At 30.0% G+C, this 19,904-nt stretch overlaps 1 protein-coding gene across 28 annotated transcripts in view; it reads right to left on the reverse strand.

Moving 5' to 3' along the window:
- The window catches only part of LOC137837187 (uncharacterized), a 36,433-nt gene extending 19,101 nt beyond the window's left edge, over positions 1-17,332 (reverse strand). The window contains exons 1-19 of one of the 28 annotated variants that reach the window (XM_068646092.1): positions 17,063-17,259; positions 15,387-15,434; positions 14,426-14,538; positions 14,058-14,141; positions 13,410-13,493; positions 11,849-11,944; positions 11,597-11,694; positions 11,469-11,513; positions 10,604-10,690; positions 10,402-10,522; positions 9,974-10,183; positions 9,456-9,595; positions 9,159-9,356; positions 8,895-9,000; positions 8,648-8,813; positions 7,763-7,873; positions 7,582-7,681; positions 7,214-7,284; positions 6,750-7,052 (exon numbers count right to left, since the gene is read on the reverse strand). In XM_068646092.1, coding sequence (XP_068502193.1) covers positions 7,224-7,284; positions 7,582-7,681; positions 7,763-7,873; positions 8,648-8,813; positions 8,895-9,000; positions 9,159-9,356; positions 9,456-9,595; positions 9,974-10,183; positions 10,402-10,522; positions 10,604-10,690; positions 11,469-11,513; positions 11,597-11,694; positions 11,849-11,944; positions 13,410-13,493; positions 14,058-14,129 — 1,695 coding nt within the window. In that variant the 5' untranslated portion in view covers positions 14,130-14,141; positions 14,426-14,538; positions 15,387-15,434; positions 17,063-17,259 and the 3' untranslated portion in view covers positions 6,750-7,052; positions 7,214-7,223. Of the gene's footprint in view, positions 1-6,749; positions 7,073-7,213; positions 7,285-7,581; positions 7,682-7,762; positions 7,874-8,647; positions 8,814-8,894; positions 9,001-9,158; positions 9,357-9,455; positions 9,596-9,973; positions 10,184-10,401; positions 10,523-10,603; positions 10,691-11,468; positions 11,514-11,596; positions 11,695-11,848; positions 12,084-13,409; positions 13,494-14,057; positions 14,142-14,420; positions 14,539-15,386; positions 15,435-16,407; positions 16,553-17,062 lie in introns of those variants that run through there. The other 27 variants (XM_068646091.1, XM_068646082.1, XM_068646083.1 and 24 more) reach the window with 27 other exon arrangements.
- Positions 17,333-19,904: the final 2,572 nt, after the last annotated feature.

A 19,904-nucleotide genomic window follows, 5' to 3' on the forward strand; every position in this document is an offset into this window, starting at 1 on the left:
TTTGAGCTTATCTTGTTTAAAGTTGATTGACACTTTACTTTCTTGCATCTTTAATTCCTTGTCTTTACATTCAAGTACCTTTAAATTCTTGTCTTTACTTTCAAGCACTTTTAATTTAAGCCTTTTACTTTCTTGCTTTTAAATTTGGCATTTTACCTTATTCAATAACTTTGTTTCGCTTTTTGAATATTCCTTTATGTCTTCTTTTGTTATTACCTCTTTGCCTTGAGTCATATGTTCTTTAGTGTTCTGGGAGTCCTTATAATTTTTCCTCTGCTTACTTGCTTTTAATTTTTAAAGTTTATAAGTAATTAGAAACTTGTTTTAGTAGAAGTAGATTTAAGTTCCAAACAAAAGATTTCAAGTGATCAATTATTTTGAATCCCAAACTTTTTGTGAAAATTGGAGTTATATGAAAATATGCATAGTCAAAACTATGGACATTTCATTCCCAAAATCCAATAACAAGTATAAAAAAGAAATGGGAACTTGCGCAAAAAAAAAAAATTGTTCCAATCTTTCAAAGAGCAACATTTTCAAAATTTTGGGTTCATCTTTATTGGCAAATTGGTTTCAACATTGTGGAATTTTTATCCTTTTGCTTTGACAAATTTCTAAAGAAAGTTTCATTGTTAAAAGTTTAGTAAGTATCTTAGAGTCTTTTTGTGTGCCTTTTTCTTGCTTGTCTTCCTTTTCATGTTTTGTCATAATCTCTTTTCCCAAATTTGGTTTAGCTTTCTTGTTTTGAGCTTTTCTTGATTGTCTTTCCAAATTTCTTAAGTTTCGTTGTGGTTCTTTAAGATCAAGTGTTATTGGCTTTGTCCTCTTTCACTTGAGAATATTTTGAACACCAAGATAGGCCTTTGTTGAGAGCATTTCTTTCTTGAGTGAAACACGTGAGGAGCGTTTAAATTGTTTTCACTTATTGTTTGTTTCCTTTGTGCAAAAATTATGGGTCATTTTTCTTTAGGTGAATCTTCAAAACCGAAATCACATCACAAAACCCACCTTTTGGGAGAACTTGTGGAGGTCAAGAAATGAATTGTCCACAAAGACGAGGAAATAAGCCAACTAGCGAAAAGATTGCAAAGACTAGAAGAAGCTCAAGCGAGGCAAACTCAAGAAAGGAGATGGGAGCCGCCAAGAGCAACTGGACATTCCATGCACTATGGGAGTCAAGAACATAATTGGCGAGTGCACAATTTCGCAAACCAGCACCATCAACACCAATAACAACCACAACATTCTTTTAATTTTGTAAAGTTACCTAGTTTTAGTGGGCACAATGACCTACTTTGTATTTTTAGTGGAAAGCTAAAGTTAAAAAACTATTTAATGTGTATAAGGTTACCGAGGACCAAAAGGTTAGGTTAGTTTCCCTAGTGTTTTTAGAATATGCCATACAATGGTGGCAACAAACTGTATTGGGCATTGGGCTAAACAAGAGGTCAATCGTGGTCTCTTGGTATGATTTGAAAGCATGTACGCGCGTGCGATTTGTTCCTCCTCCTTATAGGAAGGAACTCTTGTTGAAGCTCCAATGGCTTCATCAAGGACCTAGGACGGTAGACAAATATTTTAAAGATTTAGAAATAACTTTGACTAAGATAAATATGCATGATAGTGAAGATTCAAAGATCACTAGGTTTGTGAGTGGCTTAAGGAGAGAAATTAAAGATGTTGTAGAATTATATGAGTACTCTTCTTTAAAGAAGTTAGTGTGGTGAATTGTGAAATTTACCACGTGTTTCCGTAACTGAAGAATATGTGGGGTCCACCATGGATGATGCAGTACATGATGATGTTGATGATGATCAATTGGAGGACATGATTCGTGATGTGAGAGTTCAGTCTTTTGCAGAAGCGCATAGATATGGAAGTATGTCGAGCAATGCAGAGACTCCATTGTATCCTAGAGAAACTAACTTCACACGGTTGTCGGTGTTATTAAGATTGATGAATTTGAAGGCAGTAAATGGATGGACTGATAAAAGCTTCATAAAATTGCTTCAGTTGTTGAGGATGTGCTTCCAGAGGGAAATACTCCACCTAATCGTAATTATGAGGCCAAAATGATTCTTTGTCCAATGGGTATGGAGTATAAAAAGAAACATGCATGTCCTAATGATTGTATATTATACCAGAAAGATTTTGAATTGTTGAAAAGTTGTCTGAGGTGTGGGTTATCACGTTATCCTGGTTCAAGCAATTGGAGGACCTGAGCACTGTGGTCGTGTTCGTGCAGCTAGACAAGGGGTTGGAATTAAACTATATTTTGGAGTTTCATAACGACACTCATCCTCCTCCCCCCAAGAGACCAAAGCAAAAATGAAGACTAATATACGTGACGAATTAATGGAGGAGATGAGAAAGAGATTGATCAGATGCGGCTAGAGTTGCGACAAGAGTTTCTATCGCTACAAGTTTGTGCTGAGCCGATTCAACCCTTTGTTAGTCCCACTCCCAAGAGCACAAAGGGGAGTTGTGCGGCTTCTACAACATCAGGGGAGGATATCATTAGGCATACGAGGGAATGTAAGCTACTGGTAGCGAGCGACAAGCTTCCTCAGGTGGTGGCCATTGGAAAATTCTATGAAGAGACCACCACCTTACATAACGTTCCTCTTTCTTGATGTGACAAAGGTAACAGTTGAAAAAATATGAGTACCTGATGCTCGTGTTACACTACCTTCAGATGAGGTAACCACTGTGGCCGATGCATTTCAGACATTCGTTGCCTGACCTAGACACCTCATTTGAATTATGCCAGAACCTCCGATAATAATTTAATTTCATTATATTAATTTATATTTATATATTACATATAATTTAATACAAATGTTCTTTATTTTGTAGAAACCTCGTCGGAAACCAAGTATGAGAAAGAAACATGAGGCTCTGGTTGACAATCATATAGCTTCCTTAGTTGTAGCTGCTAGACAGATTGGTCCAGATCCTTTTGAAGTTCCTTGGGATGATACGTTTGTTCAAGTAAACACTAAACTGCCACTATACATATACATGACAAATTTATTAGAATTTATAGATGGGGATCAGGAACTCAATATAAATATAATTCAATTTTTTATGATGTAAGTATCTTTACCTATATTTTAATTTATCTTATGTTAAATTATTATTAATTATGCTTTAACTAATAACTTGTAGGTTTTTGCATGGAGTCTTCTCACTGAGGAGAAGGAAAATGTGTATGGATTCTTTGATCCTACATATACTAGTCCCACTGGAGTAAAGGAAAATGAGACCCAATCATACATCACTAATACCCTTAAAAAATAGGGAAAACAAATTTATTTATGCCCTTGTATTAATGAGTAAGTTTAACTATATGTCGTTAATTATTACTATTTCATATTTTAAATATTCTTTTCATGGATGATATAGGCGTCATTGACTGTTACTTGTGTTATCAATGGTTGATAAGACTGTTGTGTGGTTTTGTTCCCTACACAAGAAGATATTCGCAAGTCTTAAGAATATCATTGATACATAAGTACACTATAAACTTAACTCTATATGTTACTAATTAACCATCTACTAACGAGGTTTTTTGTATTAACTAGTTCTTGACGTGGATATAACATCCAAAAAGGTCTATCCAATTCAAATTTTCAAAATTTGAACTAGATATAAGAATAAAGGTTTGTAATTTTTTTCTTTCTCTTTTCATTGTTTATCAATATACTAACTTTTACTTTTTATTGAATTATAGTGTAATAAACAACCAGGAAGCTATGAGTGTGACTATTACGTTATGCAATGGATGATTACCATTGTAAGACTAGGCCTTAAAAGTGATTGGGAATTGGTAACATGACATGTTAATTTTTGTTTATAATTCTTGAACATATATGTATCTTAAAACTAATTTATGTCAACAATATTTTGAAATGCAGTTCTTCACGGATGAAACACCAATGACTTCGGATGCCATAACATATGTGAGACATTCTTGGTCCACATATTTCATAAATTTTTATAACTCTAGGATAGTTGATCAATAGTGTAGGAATTATATGTAATTTGATTAGTGTTTGTAACACATTTTGATCAATATATATTTTATTCTTTGAATTTATGTATTTGTCTGGCTGGGTATATATAATTGAACATGTTAATTTATATGGGAATTAACACTAAACAGATTGCACTAAAAAAACACTATTTACAATGACAGTTATTTACCATAGTCGCACTTATAAATCCTGAGCAAGATTTATAAGTGTGACTATGGTAATAACAACACTTATAAATGCATTACCTTTAAACCCCTAAACCCTGATTCATAAGCATATACAAGTACGACTACCATAAATAGTCGTCCTTATAAATAGTATTTACAAATGCGGTTGTACAACCGCACTTGTATCTCTTCGATTTAAGAATGTGTGCTGATCAAATGCGGCTATATAGCCGCTCATGTAAATGTAAAATAACTATCCTCATTTTGCCTTTCTGCACTAGTGGTAAGTTCTAAATTATATATTTTGATCTTAGCTTTTTTATATGTGATTTTTACAAATCATATATTCATTAATTTTATGGTGACATAATTAATTACAAAAAGTATTAAAAACATTTATTTTTATAAAACAATTACAAGTTAATATATTAAAAGATAATTTTAAAAATATTTCAAATATTAATTAAAAAAATTACCATAATAGTAAAGATGAAATATAAATAAGTATTTTATAGAGAAATAAAAAAATAGTGGTTTGTATTGTTATAGCGAGTTTCTGATTTGTTATTTTTTGGATGCATGAGAGTGTGTAGGTTGATTTGGTTGACATTACTAAAAATTTATTAAATAAAAATTAATTTTAGAAAAAAATAATTAGTCGTTATATTAACTAATTTAGATACTATTTTAGAGATTAAAAAAATTATTGGTATATAAATTAGTTTATATTATTGATAAATAACTTTTAAATTAGTATCTAATTAACTAATAAGATTTTAACTATCAATTATTTATATTTTAAGTATAAAGCTCTAGTTTTCATCACTTATGAATTTCAATGGGTCAGTTACCCCATGCGCAAGACTTCCAATCTAACACATACAACCAATGCTTTTGTATTGTGATAATGAGTCTAAAATAGCTTCAAATCAAGTTTTCCATGAGAAAATGAAAATATAAAAATTGATTATCACATTGTGAGAGAGAAAGTTCATCAAGGTCTTATCAAGATTTTATCTATATGTTCCAACCTCAATAAACTAACATATTGACCAAAACTCTTCCACCTACTTTTCATAATCTCTATTCCATGTAAGGTATGACCAATATTTATTTTCGGCTTAAGGGAAGAAATTTAGAAGAAAAACAGAAAAATTAAAATTGTTTACGATTCATTGTGTTGCTTCTTTGTTCAACGAGTCAGTCATTTTAGCGTAACTTTTTTGTTTCCTATTTTTCTGCTATATAAATAGTAGTTATCTTGTTTCTTCGTAACATGTGTTTTGCTTTTTGTTTCAATAATATTCTCTTTTGATGATTTATAGCCTCTACTTTTGTTTATTATAGTTTTTTTTTTCTTTTAATATGATGAGCATATTCTTGAACATGATGAACACGGTCCTTGTCACTCGCGATTGGTTATGTAGAGAGATTTCTAAGATTTATCTCCTTACTTTTCTATTTGGGTTTTATCATGTGAGCAACGTATTTGTGCTAAAATTTAATTTATTTAATACAATAATGAAATAACAAGGATAAACATCTATCAAAATAATAAGTGGCTTTATAAATACATCAAATTTCTTTTAAAAGGTTTAGTAAACTTGCTTCGTTTCCATAATCTTACTCTTTTTTCTTATAAGACATTCCAAGATACATCATTCTTCTTGATAGGTAATGAATTAAGTGACATATCTTTAGTAAAAAAGCATCAAACACTTTAGATTCTTGACTTTGTTGGGATCATGTACGCGCGTAAAGGTAGAAAAAATCATGTTCATAAAAGAAGAATAAATATTCAGTTCAATACAATAAGTATTAACATATTTTATTTTTGGTTCAAAAAGGAAAAAAAATTAAATTCTTAGTATAAAAACTTTAATTCCATTAATTTTGTTTTTTTTTAACTATTAAAGTAACTGAACAAGTATTTAGTCTTTAATAATTGTCATATATTTATTAGAAAAAAATTAATGCAAATAACCTTTATTGAAATTTTTTATTCTTTACTTATTGTTTTATAAATATAGAATTCTTAGTTATTCGTTGTTTAAATATATATAAAAAAAAATAAGTAATTATTGTATTGAACTAACTATTTATCTAAAAGCATCTGTCAACTCTTTTGGATATAAGTTTGCAAAAATTAAATAAGATATTTAATAAAGTGATTTCAAATTATATTAACTTTTTTCTATTTTTATCTCTACCATAATGATCTCTCTTACAAGAAACGAAAGACAATATTTTTTTAAGAATTAAAAGAATATATAGAAAATTGTAAAAAAAGAGAAAAAAATGTAATAATTTTAAAAAATATGAAAATTGTTTAAATGTCCTACATTTATAAAGATGTCTTATAAATAAAAATCATATTTTAAAGCTTATTATTACCTCATTATAATCTACATTTAAAAAATCCTAAAAATATTAAATCTATTTTACTTCACTTTTATTTTCACAATATAAATCATATCTCATCGAAAGTCAGACTTTATTATTGCAAGAATAAGATAATAATGCATTTATTGCAACTCAATTAACATACTTAAATGGGGATGATAATTAATTAAAAAAATCATGTAAATCACAAATAAACCTATTACATGAGTATGTATAAAATATTTAACCATATACAACTCAACTTTTCTACCATTGTTAAAAAAGACTTAATATTCTTTCTTAGATTGCCAATAATTAATTGAGCTCATTTGGAATATTTACAACACATCATTTCCCCTGTCTAACTATTTAAATGAAGAAAAATAAAACTATGAATAGAAATCTAATTCTCTTTTTCTAACATCAAAAAATCCTTTATGTTCCCATCAAAGATTTCTACCAAAACCTGCAAAAACACAAGAAAAACTATTCCATGATTTTAATCATATCCACAAATCCAGAATAAATAAAATAAAATGTATATCATGTGAAAAATAACGTTACTTCTAATATCATGATTAGATAAATTTACAATAGTCTCATAAATACAAATACAAAGATACTAACCACAAAAGTTCTACAAACTTGCTTCACTTAAAAGCTCGTGAGAAACCTTACGCCGGTTAAGTCTTTTAGACCTGCAAACCAAGGTAGAAAAGAAACATGCAGTTGAGTAGTTGTGGTTTAGTCGAGAAATATAATATCACATTATAAATCTTGAAGTCTCTTAAATAACTTCTTCAAATCCAATTTTCATATATCATTATACTTCTTAATTAATAGATAAAATAATGATAGTTAATAAAAAGCTAGCTTTGCTAACTATTTAGCATCATGTTCATGGATAAAATATAAAGAATTTAAACTTTCCAATATCATGTCCAGAATCTGAAACCACACGAACAATCCACTATAAATTTAAGAAATGAACTCACCTTTTGGAAATATATTTATGAACCTCTTCCTTCTTGTCAGGACCATAAACATACCACTTTTCTTCCGGTGCTTTGGCAATTTCATCCTCTATTTTAATTTCTGCGTGTTGCTTTCTTTTAGAAAACTTGCTAAACCCCAATCATAATTCTATAAACATTTCAAATGGATTTTAAGTGTTACCTTGCAAAATAACAGTATATTCACTACTGCAACTTCTAAAATTCCAGAATGCTTGACCGTTATTGTCTACAAATTCAGGTTTGATCCTTAAAGCATCACAACCTAATTTCGCTGTAACATTAAAAGAACAAATGACAACCTTTACAATAGCAAAAAATTAAATTCTTACAAGATATCAAGCAACAATATGTACCCAAACTTTCCATTCCAAGAGCAGTAATATATTTATGAAACCATTTCAAAAATAAATGCTTTGCAGCAAACAATCATTTTTCCATAAGAAAATGGTGAATTTAAACCAAATGGAATTTAAAACCTTATATGATGTTGCATAACTGAATGTTATTGTGTATTATGTGAAAACTTTAGGCGTTATAACATAATGATTAATTTACATAGCTCGTATCATACCTTTTGGAAGTGCACCCTTTAAATTATTTCTTTATCAAACCAAGACCTAGCTAGATGTTTAGTAAAATACAAAATTGATGAATTTAAACTGAGAAATTAAACATCTTATAGGATGTTGTGTAAGTGAATATTGTTGTGCAAGAAGAGAAACATGTTATAAAATGATAAAAGCATTGAGCAGTATATAGTACAAAATTATTGTAAAACCTAAGACTAAACCTATGTACCAATAGATGTTTGTCATACATATTAGTTATTTTTCATCCTAGTGTGATCATAAAACAAAACCAACATTTTATTCTGCTTTTAGGATCTTTTGCTAATGATTGCTTGTTTACAACTTGGATAACTTTGAACTATGGATTTATGTATCACACCAAAACATTTTGACCTAAGAAAATGAAAGTGGGAAGAACTTTAGGCAAGATAACATCAATGATGATAATAATTCATAATCGATTAATCATGACATACCTTTTTGAGTTATGCCCTTTAACCCAAGCATATCAGTGTGTGCTTCATCAACCTCAATTCTTATTTTTGAAAGAAGAGCTTCATGCTCCTCCATCGGAAAGGGAGACACAGTTGAATGAACAACTTTGGCCTTCTCACTCCGCAACTTCTTCTCAAGACACTTTACCTGTAAATAACATGCACATGAAATTATTATGAACACAATGTAACAGCAGCAAGGATAATCCATATACAAAGAGCATAATACCTTTGTTTCTATTACCTTTTCCTTAGTTGCAGCAACCTTATGTTTTGCTTCTTTCACTTCTTTTGCATGTCTTGAATTTTCCTCATGAATATAACTCCTCAGTTTCCTGGACATATTAAGCAAGTTTCCAACCACTTTAAATGATATTAAGACAACAAAAATTAGAAGAAAAAGACAACAAAAAGAAGGATAAAGTGGTGAAAGTAATAAAACGAAAGAATACAAAGAAAAAGGATATTTTCTAACTAGACTTGAAATACTTACTCAGTGTTCAGAGCTTCGTCACAAAGAAAAGTCATCAGTTTAAACTTTTTAGACAAATCCAACTTATAATATCCACCGATTCCTTCTTGAAGCCAATCCAAAGGAAAATCATTTAATATATGATAGGATTTCATGATTAAATCCTCCACATGTTTCAACCATGAATTATTTCCATCCCTAGTAGGTAAGGATGGAGACCTACATCAAAGTCATCCATATGGAACTTTAATTCAAGTATCTCATAGAAAAAAATTAATCACCCAAAACTCCAAACAAAAGTTGTAAGAGATAACTCACTCATTTCTCGAATTGTTTAGGATCAAGTCCAACACTCTAATATGAAATTCAATCAGGAAGGTGTTTTCTCCATGCATGTTTTGTTTACATACTAATTCTTCTAGTATGGCTTCAGCTTCTCCTTCCTTGAGATCAAGAGCCTGATTAAAATTACACACAAGAATAAATGTGAAGGAATACTTAATAAAATATATTATGAATGGCAGCAATATCATAACCACAAAACAATAATTACGCATGTGATAATAATGTCATTATTTCTAGAATATATAATTTAATGTAACAGGAGGGAATATTATTCATGGTGAAACCATTAAATGACCAACTACAAAATCATCGAAAACTTGACTTTTAAGTTGCATAATATTTGATAAAAATAATTAGTCCCAATTATGTAATATCCCTCTATAAGAACAAAGGAATTTGTCAATTATGTTTTTTCAGTCAATCAACTATTAAATACAGTAATAATTACAATTAATCAAACAAAACATTAGGATGTTAACATGAAACCATACCTTTCCAAACACTTTGCAAAACTCTAAAAGTTGCAAAGCATTTCCAACATCTTTGGAGGGTACCTCAATGCCAAATATTTCTTTCAACTCTTTGCCAGGGGGCAAAAGAATTTCCTCCTCAATTGGTTTGCTCTCTTCTTGGAAGGGGGCATCATTTGTATCTATACAACTTTCTTTTCCAAATTCTCCTGAGAAATGTACTTCAAGTTCCTGCAAGAAATAACAAAAACGAACATGAACCACCAACTATAAGGTCATCTCATAAAAAGCATATCATAAAACACATTTTCGCTCATATAATCATGAATTTGCACAATTAAACAAGAGATCATTTCTAACCAAATCTATCAAAAAGAGAAGATTTTAGAAAAATAGCATATTTTTTTCTCAATAGCTTCATTTGATGGTAAGATACTCGTGCCACTGACCTTATTTAATCCTGAATCATCCGAAGCCTTTTTAACCGCAAGCATTTCTGCTACAGACTTAAAACCAGATTCTTTGGCATTACGGTATAGGGGACCAGTGGGTTGCTCACCTCGTTTTTTCCTACAAACATAACTCTCCTGTCATATTGAACTTATAGATACAGTATGAAACACAAATAGTAAAAACGAAAAAAAAACTCACTGGCATAAGCTGCAGTTGCAAAACCCTCGACACTTTGGACATATCCAATCAGCCAAATGTGCCACTTCTTCAGCATTCTCTCCATACCTAATTCACGGTACCAAAATCCTCATGAGAGAAAGAAAATACATATACACCAGTATTGTATCATTATACTTAGGATTCCCTCTAAAAGTATAGCACATTGGACCCTATATTTAGAACATTTTGTTCACATTTACAAAAACAATATTAGTCATAGTTTTAGAAAGGATGCTGATATCTTAACATTGACTACAGTAAAAAACTCTCTTAACAAACAAATCAATTAATATTTTCATTTTAATTTTTAATTAAAAATATTATAATATTATTATAATGAGTTTTTGAATAGTGTTATTTACTGTGTGCAATGTTAACAAAACTTTTTCTTTTTAGAAAATTTGAAATTGTTTTTTGCATTGCAAGTGCCTACGAAATTCATTGCTTTGCAACTATAATTGAAGCACACAGCAACCACCAAAATGTATTATTTTTTTCTGTACAAGGCATAGGTATCCAGCATAATCAACAAACTCAAGTTAGGCAGAACCACTATAAAAAACAACAGAGTTATTGATGGTCCTACCCTGTTCACACAAGATAGTCTATCATTAGGGATACTGGTGACATGTACAAAGAAAAAAAACAAGATATTTTTGTGATTTCTTCGGATACTTGTTGCAAAAGAATGGATCTTTGGACCATGTTGCAAATTAAAAAAGGCTTTGCCATAAACATGGCCAAAAACAAGGCCTTTAGCTCCTCTAGGACCTTCCACTGTTCCCACATCTTCATATATTTCTTTGATATGATGCATGTGATAGGTGGGAGTATAGGAGTAAACCTTGTTGAGATGTCTTCTTCCACAGTGGTGCTAAGCATATCAAGCCTTTATGAAAAAACCATGGGATAATTTTGAAAATACAAATCTAAAATAAAAAGAAAACCCAAGATTTATAATGTTGAACTAACCTAGTCAAGAGGCACTTGTGGCAGTACTTAATCGGACAAGGCTTCCCTTTCTTCAAGTTCTTGCATGTTGCAGCAAAATCCTCTTTCTTTTGCCGGCACTTCACAGTTGAAAACCAACGAAACAAAAATGTTAGTGTCCAAATGCACAACAAAATCAAGAAACAAACTGAACAACAAAGAGTAAACACAAAACCACCACACTCCAAAATGAAAAATTGGGCAACACAAAATAAAATAAAAATAGAAAAGTACTTGGTGGCAAGATTTCCCATTTGCTCCTATTTGAATGGGACAAGAATTTGAACGTTTTAATTTCTCGCTGGTAAAGCCCTCCTCGAAGTTCTTATTCTGAGTAGAAAACAATCGGTTATCCATGTTGAAATAGGAAAAGGAATTCCCTCCTTGAATGGTGAGGTGAAGAGAGCAACAAAGGGAAGACGGCTGGTTTGCAATTTTGGTAGGGTACTTCTGTCTTCCTTTCCCCATACTATTTATAATATAAACTTTATTAATTACAGTAATAAATGTATTAAATTATTTTTATCAATCTATTAATGTATTAAATCTAAATCTGAACAATTTTCAGACACAAATGTTATTCTAATTTACTATAAGTCATCTATTAAATGTCAAGTGGATTACAGTGGAATTTCAAGGTCAATCTAAATGCAACTGAAAATAATTAAACATGGAATTAGCCATAGTTTTATATTCCAAAACCAACAAACATACTGTCATACCCAAAAAGAAGACTGAGACAATTCAAGAGTATTTTGTTTACAAATGCTGAAAAGACAAGCTGGCTGCTTCGGTTTTGTCAAAAAGAATCTTGAAAAAAGCGTACTCATAAATGCTAAGGATAAGGATAGAAGTTGTAAGCCTAAGATGAGGTCAAAATCCAGGATATACCAACAAATGATCATAAATGTAGTTTAAAAATTAAATAAATAGTAATAAATAAGAAAAGAATACAAGGGAACCTAATGTGGTTAAAACAGCTCATAATACAGAGAGAGATGATAGTGTATGCACAGGGGAATAGATGAACCAGCAGCATAAATTTACCCATCCTATTATACCCATACACTCATTTTTCGATTACATTAAAATTAGATAAATGCCATTATTTTCTTTTCCCGTAGCATACTTCTATAAGAATCAATTTTAGAACAGGAGAACAAGAATGATGTCTCATCCCTGAAGCAACACAGATAAAATGATGTCTCAGAACTGAGGATCATATAACAGGGTACAGAAGAAGAATGCTTAAATTCCATTTGCAACAAGTGCATGCAGTGGCAATCTAGTTGTTTAACTAAGGTATGGATGAAGATTGTTAAGAGTATCTCTAGTTTGGAAAAAATTAGCATGCATTCTCCTAATAGTTTAAGTTTATGTGATGGTTGGTTAACAAATATATCATTATGTATAAAGAAGGATTAATCTTTTCCCATGTTCAGAGTCAAATCACCCCAAATTTAAGCCTTGTTAAGACTATCTCTAGCATGAAAAAAATTCACATGCATTCTCCTAATAGTTAAAGTTTATGTGATGGTTGGTTAATGACAAATATATCATTATGTATTAAGAAGGATTCATTTTTGCTCATGTTCAGAGCCAAATCATCCCAGATTTAAGCTTTGAAATTGGTTCAAGTACTGTGTTGTGTTTCATTTCAAACACAAGCAGAGAACAGAGAAAAGGAAATGTTACTTTTATGTTTCGTTTAATTCCTAAAAGTATGAAAATGAAGTATTAATATACAAAAAATAAAAAGTACCAAATTGACTATTCACTAATTCAAATAACATACATGGTCATATAAGAATATTTGTTTCCATGACTCATCCAAATGCTGCTCATCTCCATACCAATATCTGGTAAAATCACTCTTCACCTGTAAAAGCACAGGACAACACATGATACATTTAATGTTCAAAACCACCTATGTTAGACAGACAAGCTGTGAGTAGAATTGAATGCTTACAGGGAAAATTGAAACTAATGTTAATAAAATAAAAAACAGTTTGAAAACTATGGATGGACTTCATATTGAGTGCATAAAATGACTATTTATAGAAATGAACTATTTCCTTGGCAGATGTACATGTACACCTATATGCCATTGGCAATTTTGGCATGATCCATGGACACTACATAAAATGAACTCTGTACTATAAGGTTTATTTAACAATATATTATTAGTCCAGAATAAAAAAAAGGTAATTTGGCAGGAACAATTAACAAATGAGTTCAATCTTGTTAAAATCCTACAACTAAGGTTAAACGACATTTCATATCCGATTAATTGTTTGTATACAGTTTGACACGTGCATATCAGCCAACTCAACTACTGAAAGTTTTAGACTATACATCCAATTGACCATTTTCGATAACACATTATAAGTAATTTAAATTGAAACCAACAATGACAGTAAGCATGAATCTACCAAGAGATTACCTGCTTAAGAATTGGGGTTGCACATTTTTCTGTCAAGATTTTAGCATCTGAATATGTGAAGCATGCTGGCATGAGTTGTGCATACTGCAAAAAAGATGGTTCAATAACAGAATATTAACAATACACAGAGCATTTGACCCAAAGGACCATTCAATCAAAACATCAGTGCATAAAGAGAAACATGAAACAACTGTTAAGACTCAAGCAGTGTTTAGTCTCAGACAGTTTAAGCATATTAGATGACATTTACACTACGTTTTAATAATAACAACCAAGATTAAGTTTTGAAGTAATAACAGAGTTAAACAACATATGCTTTGGAACTTGCTAAATCATTTAAAGAGCTTAATGAATTTATATTACCTAACCTCCTATAAGACAAAAACAGCATGCCGGCTAGCATATATAATTTGTTTTTATCAACAAGTATTATCCGCATCCAATGTGCTGTTTTCTGAAAGGATTTACTTTCTGGTAAGATCTGTATTAAAATAAGGTGAATATTTTTACTTGCCTTAATTTAAGATTGAATATAATGTAAATGGCAATAATATAACACATATAAAAGGAAATATATTACACGTTATCCCCAAGACACATTGTACATTTAATTTCCTTTTTTGAAGTGTCCAGCACTTATCAATAAACCGAAAATAAACATAAGCAGACCAACAAGAAAGAACAAAAAACTATTTGGAGTAACTTTCTACAAGAATATTAAAGATTACAAGAAGATCTGCTTCACTTTTCTGAGAATCAAAGATTTGTTTCAGTAACCACAATCAAATGTCTTACCATGAACACATTTTTGAAGCCTAAACAATACGAACAACATCGAAGACAAGAACAACATCAACACAACAAATACACAATTTTTATAAGTAATACATGGTGTCAAAGAAAGCAAAAGCAGCTTAGTGTCAGAGAATACTTGGTCTTCTTAGTCTCAAGGAGAGATTTTACGGGGGTATTCCAGGAGTGAGATTGTGTACTCAGGAAAAAGTGATAAAACGAGTTTTCTCTGCTCTTTTAGTGTACTTGAGACTGTCTATGCGGATAAATCTTTACAATTTAGTTTTGCGAAAATCATTTTATCAAAAGTCTTTTAAAAGCATAAACATTCATACATTACACTGTCGACTATCAACCCTCCCCCTCTAGAGTTGACTTATTTTTCAGCGACAACATGAAAATTAGGAAAGGGCCTAACCATGACTCTTTTGCACAATTTTGTTACGATGATTGTCTATCTAGTAAATTTATTTACTGTGTACCTTAAGTGGCATTCCAATAACTGCAAAAGAGAAGTCATATATTAACATAACTCACCCTTCGAATCCATGGAGAAGATTAAAATATGCTGCCCAAAAACTGTAGCTGTATGAAATAAAAAGATCAGCACTTAATGTATTACATGAAATCAATGAATAAAAAATTGAGGTGGTAGTCCCACATCTAGACCAATCATGCCAATTAAATCCTGCAACCATTAACAATATCCTAAGAAAAAATAACCCATCAACCAGTTGCAAATTTTATGTTGTGAGGGCAAGGACAATCATGTAAAGCAGTGAATCAACAAGCTGAGATGAGGGATATTAACCAGAACTTAACAATATACAATAGTTCCCTCAAAGAGTAGGGACATGTTACAAACAAATCAAAAATGCACCAGCAATTTCATTTGTGCCAACACAGATTGAAAGAAATAACATTTACAACTGTGTAAAACCTATTCACTTCGCAGTATATATCATCAATAGTTCAATATTTCTTTTCTTAAATACTTCACAAAATACCAATATAAACAGTAAAGTACAAGATATTGAAATCCAAATTCTCATAAACTCGCAAACAAAAAGTATTCATATGGTTTATCTGGTATTGTTGAAATAATAACTGAAATTTATTAGAAAAAGTACACAGTATCTTTCAAAGTAACTACTGGAGCCCATAATTTTTCTCATAAAGAGAAATATTAAGGTTGTTTGTTCTGAGAAAATATTTTTTAAGGTTATTTTTTGTTTTTAACAGACAAGAAATCAGATATATACAGTTTGTTTCTTACTTTCACATACATTGTTTCTTATACAAACAAATTTTCAGAAAAAGGAAAGGAAAATACACAATACTATCATAATTATTTGTGGTAACAGAGACCAAAAAACACTTCTCAAATTTGGAATTTTTGTCTAGTGTATTTTCTGTTTCGGTGGAAAACTAGAGCTCAAGGTTCCAGAACTATACTAGCTACCTCAAAAGAAAGTAATGCCAGCAGTATTTGCTGATAAAGCTAAAGAAAGAAAATTGGTACAACATAAAAAATTAAAAGAAATTTTCATCTTCAAACCATAATTAGACAACCAGAATATTGTTGTAGCCTTTGATCACAGGTCCGTTTTTAATTCTCTTTGGATAATCAGAGCTGGTTATGTCTAAAGCAGAGCTATCAAATGTAAGCAGATGATGTGGGACTTTACAAACTCCTCCACTTCACCATGTTTCTGGAAAACCAGGCAAACCCGAATAAGTAATAAGTACTATTTCATCTTAGCAAATTGACATTAAGCATAATTGCCCCCACACATATATAAGTTGCACACCAAGACTTGATACTTGCAATGTGGGACTTCCAAACATTTCTCCTGTAACCTCAGAGGGATTAACTTTTTCATTTAACTTTGCCAAGAAGTGAAGTTTACAAGCAGACTCTAGTTTATTGGAGGAAAGTCAAGTCATTTTAACTACTTTCTTTATAAATATTTAAAGTGAAATTAATTCAAAGAACAGCATCAAAGTATTTATTAGATAACTGCTTATGATGTAAGTATTCATGCAAAAGTTATTTCTATTATTGGAATTTAATCTTATAAATGATCTAATATAAACCCTAAGCAGAAATAAACAGTAAAGTACTTCTTCCAAACTCATCCTAGGGTTCGGTCAGTTACAGTTCATATATTGAGAAAAGAAAAAGATGTATTTCCAATGAGGAAAGAAAATACCATTGAAACCAAGCTGAAGCGATTGGCACCAGCATTTGGCAGAATCCGAGATGAAGAAGCAGGCAGTGACCGAGTTTATCGGTGGGTAGGGATGAGTTGTATGAGGAAGACCGAAGAACTGGTGACCGGAGAATACAGTAGCTCCACCACACATGACTGAGATGTCCCTCTGTTAATCGCTTCACCTTTCATTCTTTCTTCTCCTTTCAAAACAATTCTTTTCATACACAAGTTTCCATCAACATGTCTAAATTTTTATTCTTTTAGATCAATTTTGCAAAATTGAGAAAATAAATATATAAGTTTTTTTAACACTGGATTACATATATTTGTTTTTTAAAAATAATAAAAGTCATACTTTCTGTTTTTTTTTTCTATTCATTTTTTTATTTTTCCAGTGTTTTTTCATAACTGAATTTATTTTTAGGTTTAATATTTCTTCTCATTGTTGTTAAGAGAGTGATAATTTGAAAGTTGGAATTTGACACATGGCTCATTCATGGAGACAGCTGTCATCTAAGCTAAGCTTTTAAACCAAGTATTACTTTATTTAATAATTATAATTAAAATAAAGTAATGGTAGTTATAATTTAATAAAGTAATGATAATTATAATTAAAAGAATGTAATGATTATTATAATTAAAATAAAGTAATGATAATTATACTGAATTAAAATAAAGTGACGATAATTATAATAGTTAAAATAATGATAATATAATTAAAGTAAAATAATTATTATTATAATAATAAATAATTATAATTATAATAAATAAAGTAATGATAATTATAATAAATAAAATTATAATAGTTATAATTAAAATTAAAATTAAAATAAAGTGATGATAGGAGTTGGGGTATGGTTTCATTTGAGTTTTTTTAGGTGTACGGAAAAGAAAAAAAAAATTTCTTAAATGAATCTGTTTAATTTAATTTTTTTTTATAAAAAAAAATTGAAATGCTTAACTTTGTTAGATTGTAGGACTAAGTTGTGCACGTTTATGAATGTAAAAAAGATCATGTTCATGAAAAAAAATTATTTAATATAACAGGTATTGACATATTTTATTTTTAGTTCAATAAAAAAATTACATTCTTAATAAAAATCTTTAATTCCATTGATTTTGTTTTCCACTTTATTAATGGTATATACAAGTATTTAATCTTTAATAGTTGTCATTTATGTTTATTAGAGAAAAAAGTTAACACAAATAATCTTTAATGAAATTTTTTATCCTTTACTGATCTTTATAAATATAAAATTATTAGTTATTCACTTTTATAAATATAGAATTCTTAATTATTCATTTAAGGTTAATATTTTTCTTTTAATAAAGATATATAAAAATTACTAAATACCTGCTCAGTTATATTAATTATTAGTAAAATTTAAATAATGATCTACACTTAAAATATCCTAAAAATATTTAATATATTTTATTTATTTTTAATTTTCACAAGATAAATCATACCAAAAGTCAACGCAGACTTTATTATTGCAAGAATAAGATAATAATGCATGGTGAATCAATTAATGTGGGATGAAACTCTAATATATTTTACTTTGATTACATATTAATTCTTCTAACATGTTTCACTTCTCCTTGAAATCAAGAGCTTGATTAAAATTACACACATAAATAAATGTGAAGAAACACTTATTTTTTTTTATTATATTATGAATGATTGCAACATCATAACAGTAAATAATAATTATGTTTGTGACAATAATACCATTATTTCTAAAATATATAATTTAATATAACCGGAGGAAATATCATTCATTGTAAAACCATTTAATTAAATGAGTAACTATAAAATAATCAAAAATTTAATTTTTAAGTTGTATGATATTTGATAGAAATAATTAGTTTCAATTTTGTAAAATCACTCTATAACATTAAAAGTATTTGAAAATTATGTTTATTCAGTTAGTCAACTATTAAATGCAATAATGAATTACAATTAATCAAATAAAACATCAGACCAAATTGTTAACATGAACACTTTGGAAAACTTTAAAAGTTGTAATGCATTCCCAACATCTTTGGGTGGTAACCTAATGCCAAATATTTCTTTTAACTTTGTGTCAAGGGACAAAAGAATTTCCTTCTCAATTGTTCTGCTCTCTCCTTGGAACATGACACCAACATTATCACTTTTAGTGACATCATTTGCATCTGTACAAATTTCTTTCTTAAATTCCCCCGAGAGATGTGCTTTAAGCTCCTATAGGAAATAACAAAAAAGAACATGAACCACCAACCATAAGGTCATTTCATAAAAAACATATCATAAGTTGAACTATAAACACATTTTCACTCATATCATCATTATCTAATCATGAATTTGCACAATTAAACAAGAGATCATTTTTAACCAAATCTGTCAACAACAAGAGATTTCGGAAAGGACATGAACATAAAAGTAGCATACATTTTTCTCAATAGCTTCATTTGATGGTAAGGCTATCGTGTCACTTACCTTATTTAATGATTAAGCTTTTGAAGCCTTCTTAACCGTAAGCATTTCCACAACAAACTTAAAACCTGATTCTTTGGCATTACGATCAGGGGACTAGTAGGTTGCTCACCTCGTTTTTTCCTACAAACATAACTCTTTTGTCATATTGAACTCATGGATACAATACTAACTCGAAACACAACTAGAAGAAGCTATAGTTGCAAAAGTCTCGACACTTTGAACATGTCCAATCAGTCAAATGTCCCACTTCTTCAGCATTCTCCCTATACCTAATTCATCACAACAAAATCCTCATCAGAGAATGAAATTACATGTGTACAAGTATTGTATCATTATACTCTCAAATTCTTTTAGGATATC

The sequence above is a fragment of the Phaseolus vulgaris genome, chromosome 4 (genome assembly GCF_000499845.2).
Source record: "Phaseolus vulgaris cultivar G19833 chromosome 4, P. vulgaris v2.0, whole genome shotgun sequence".
Classification (NCBI taxonomy): domain Eukaryota; kingdom Viridiplantae; phylum Streptophyta; class Magnoliopsida; order Fabales; family Fabaceae; genus Phaseolus; species Phaseolus vulgaris.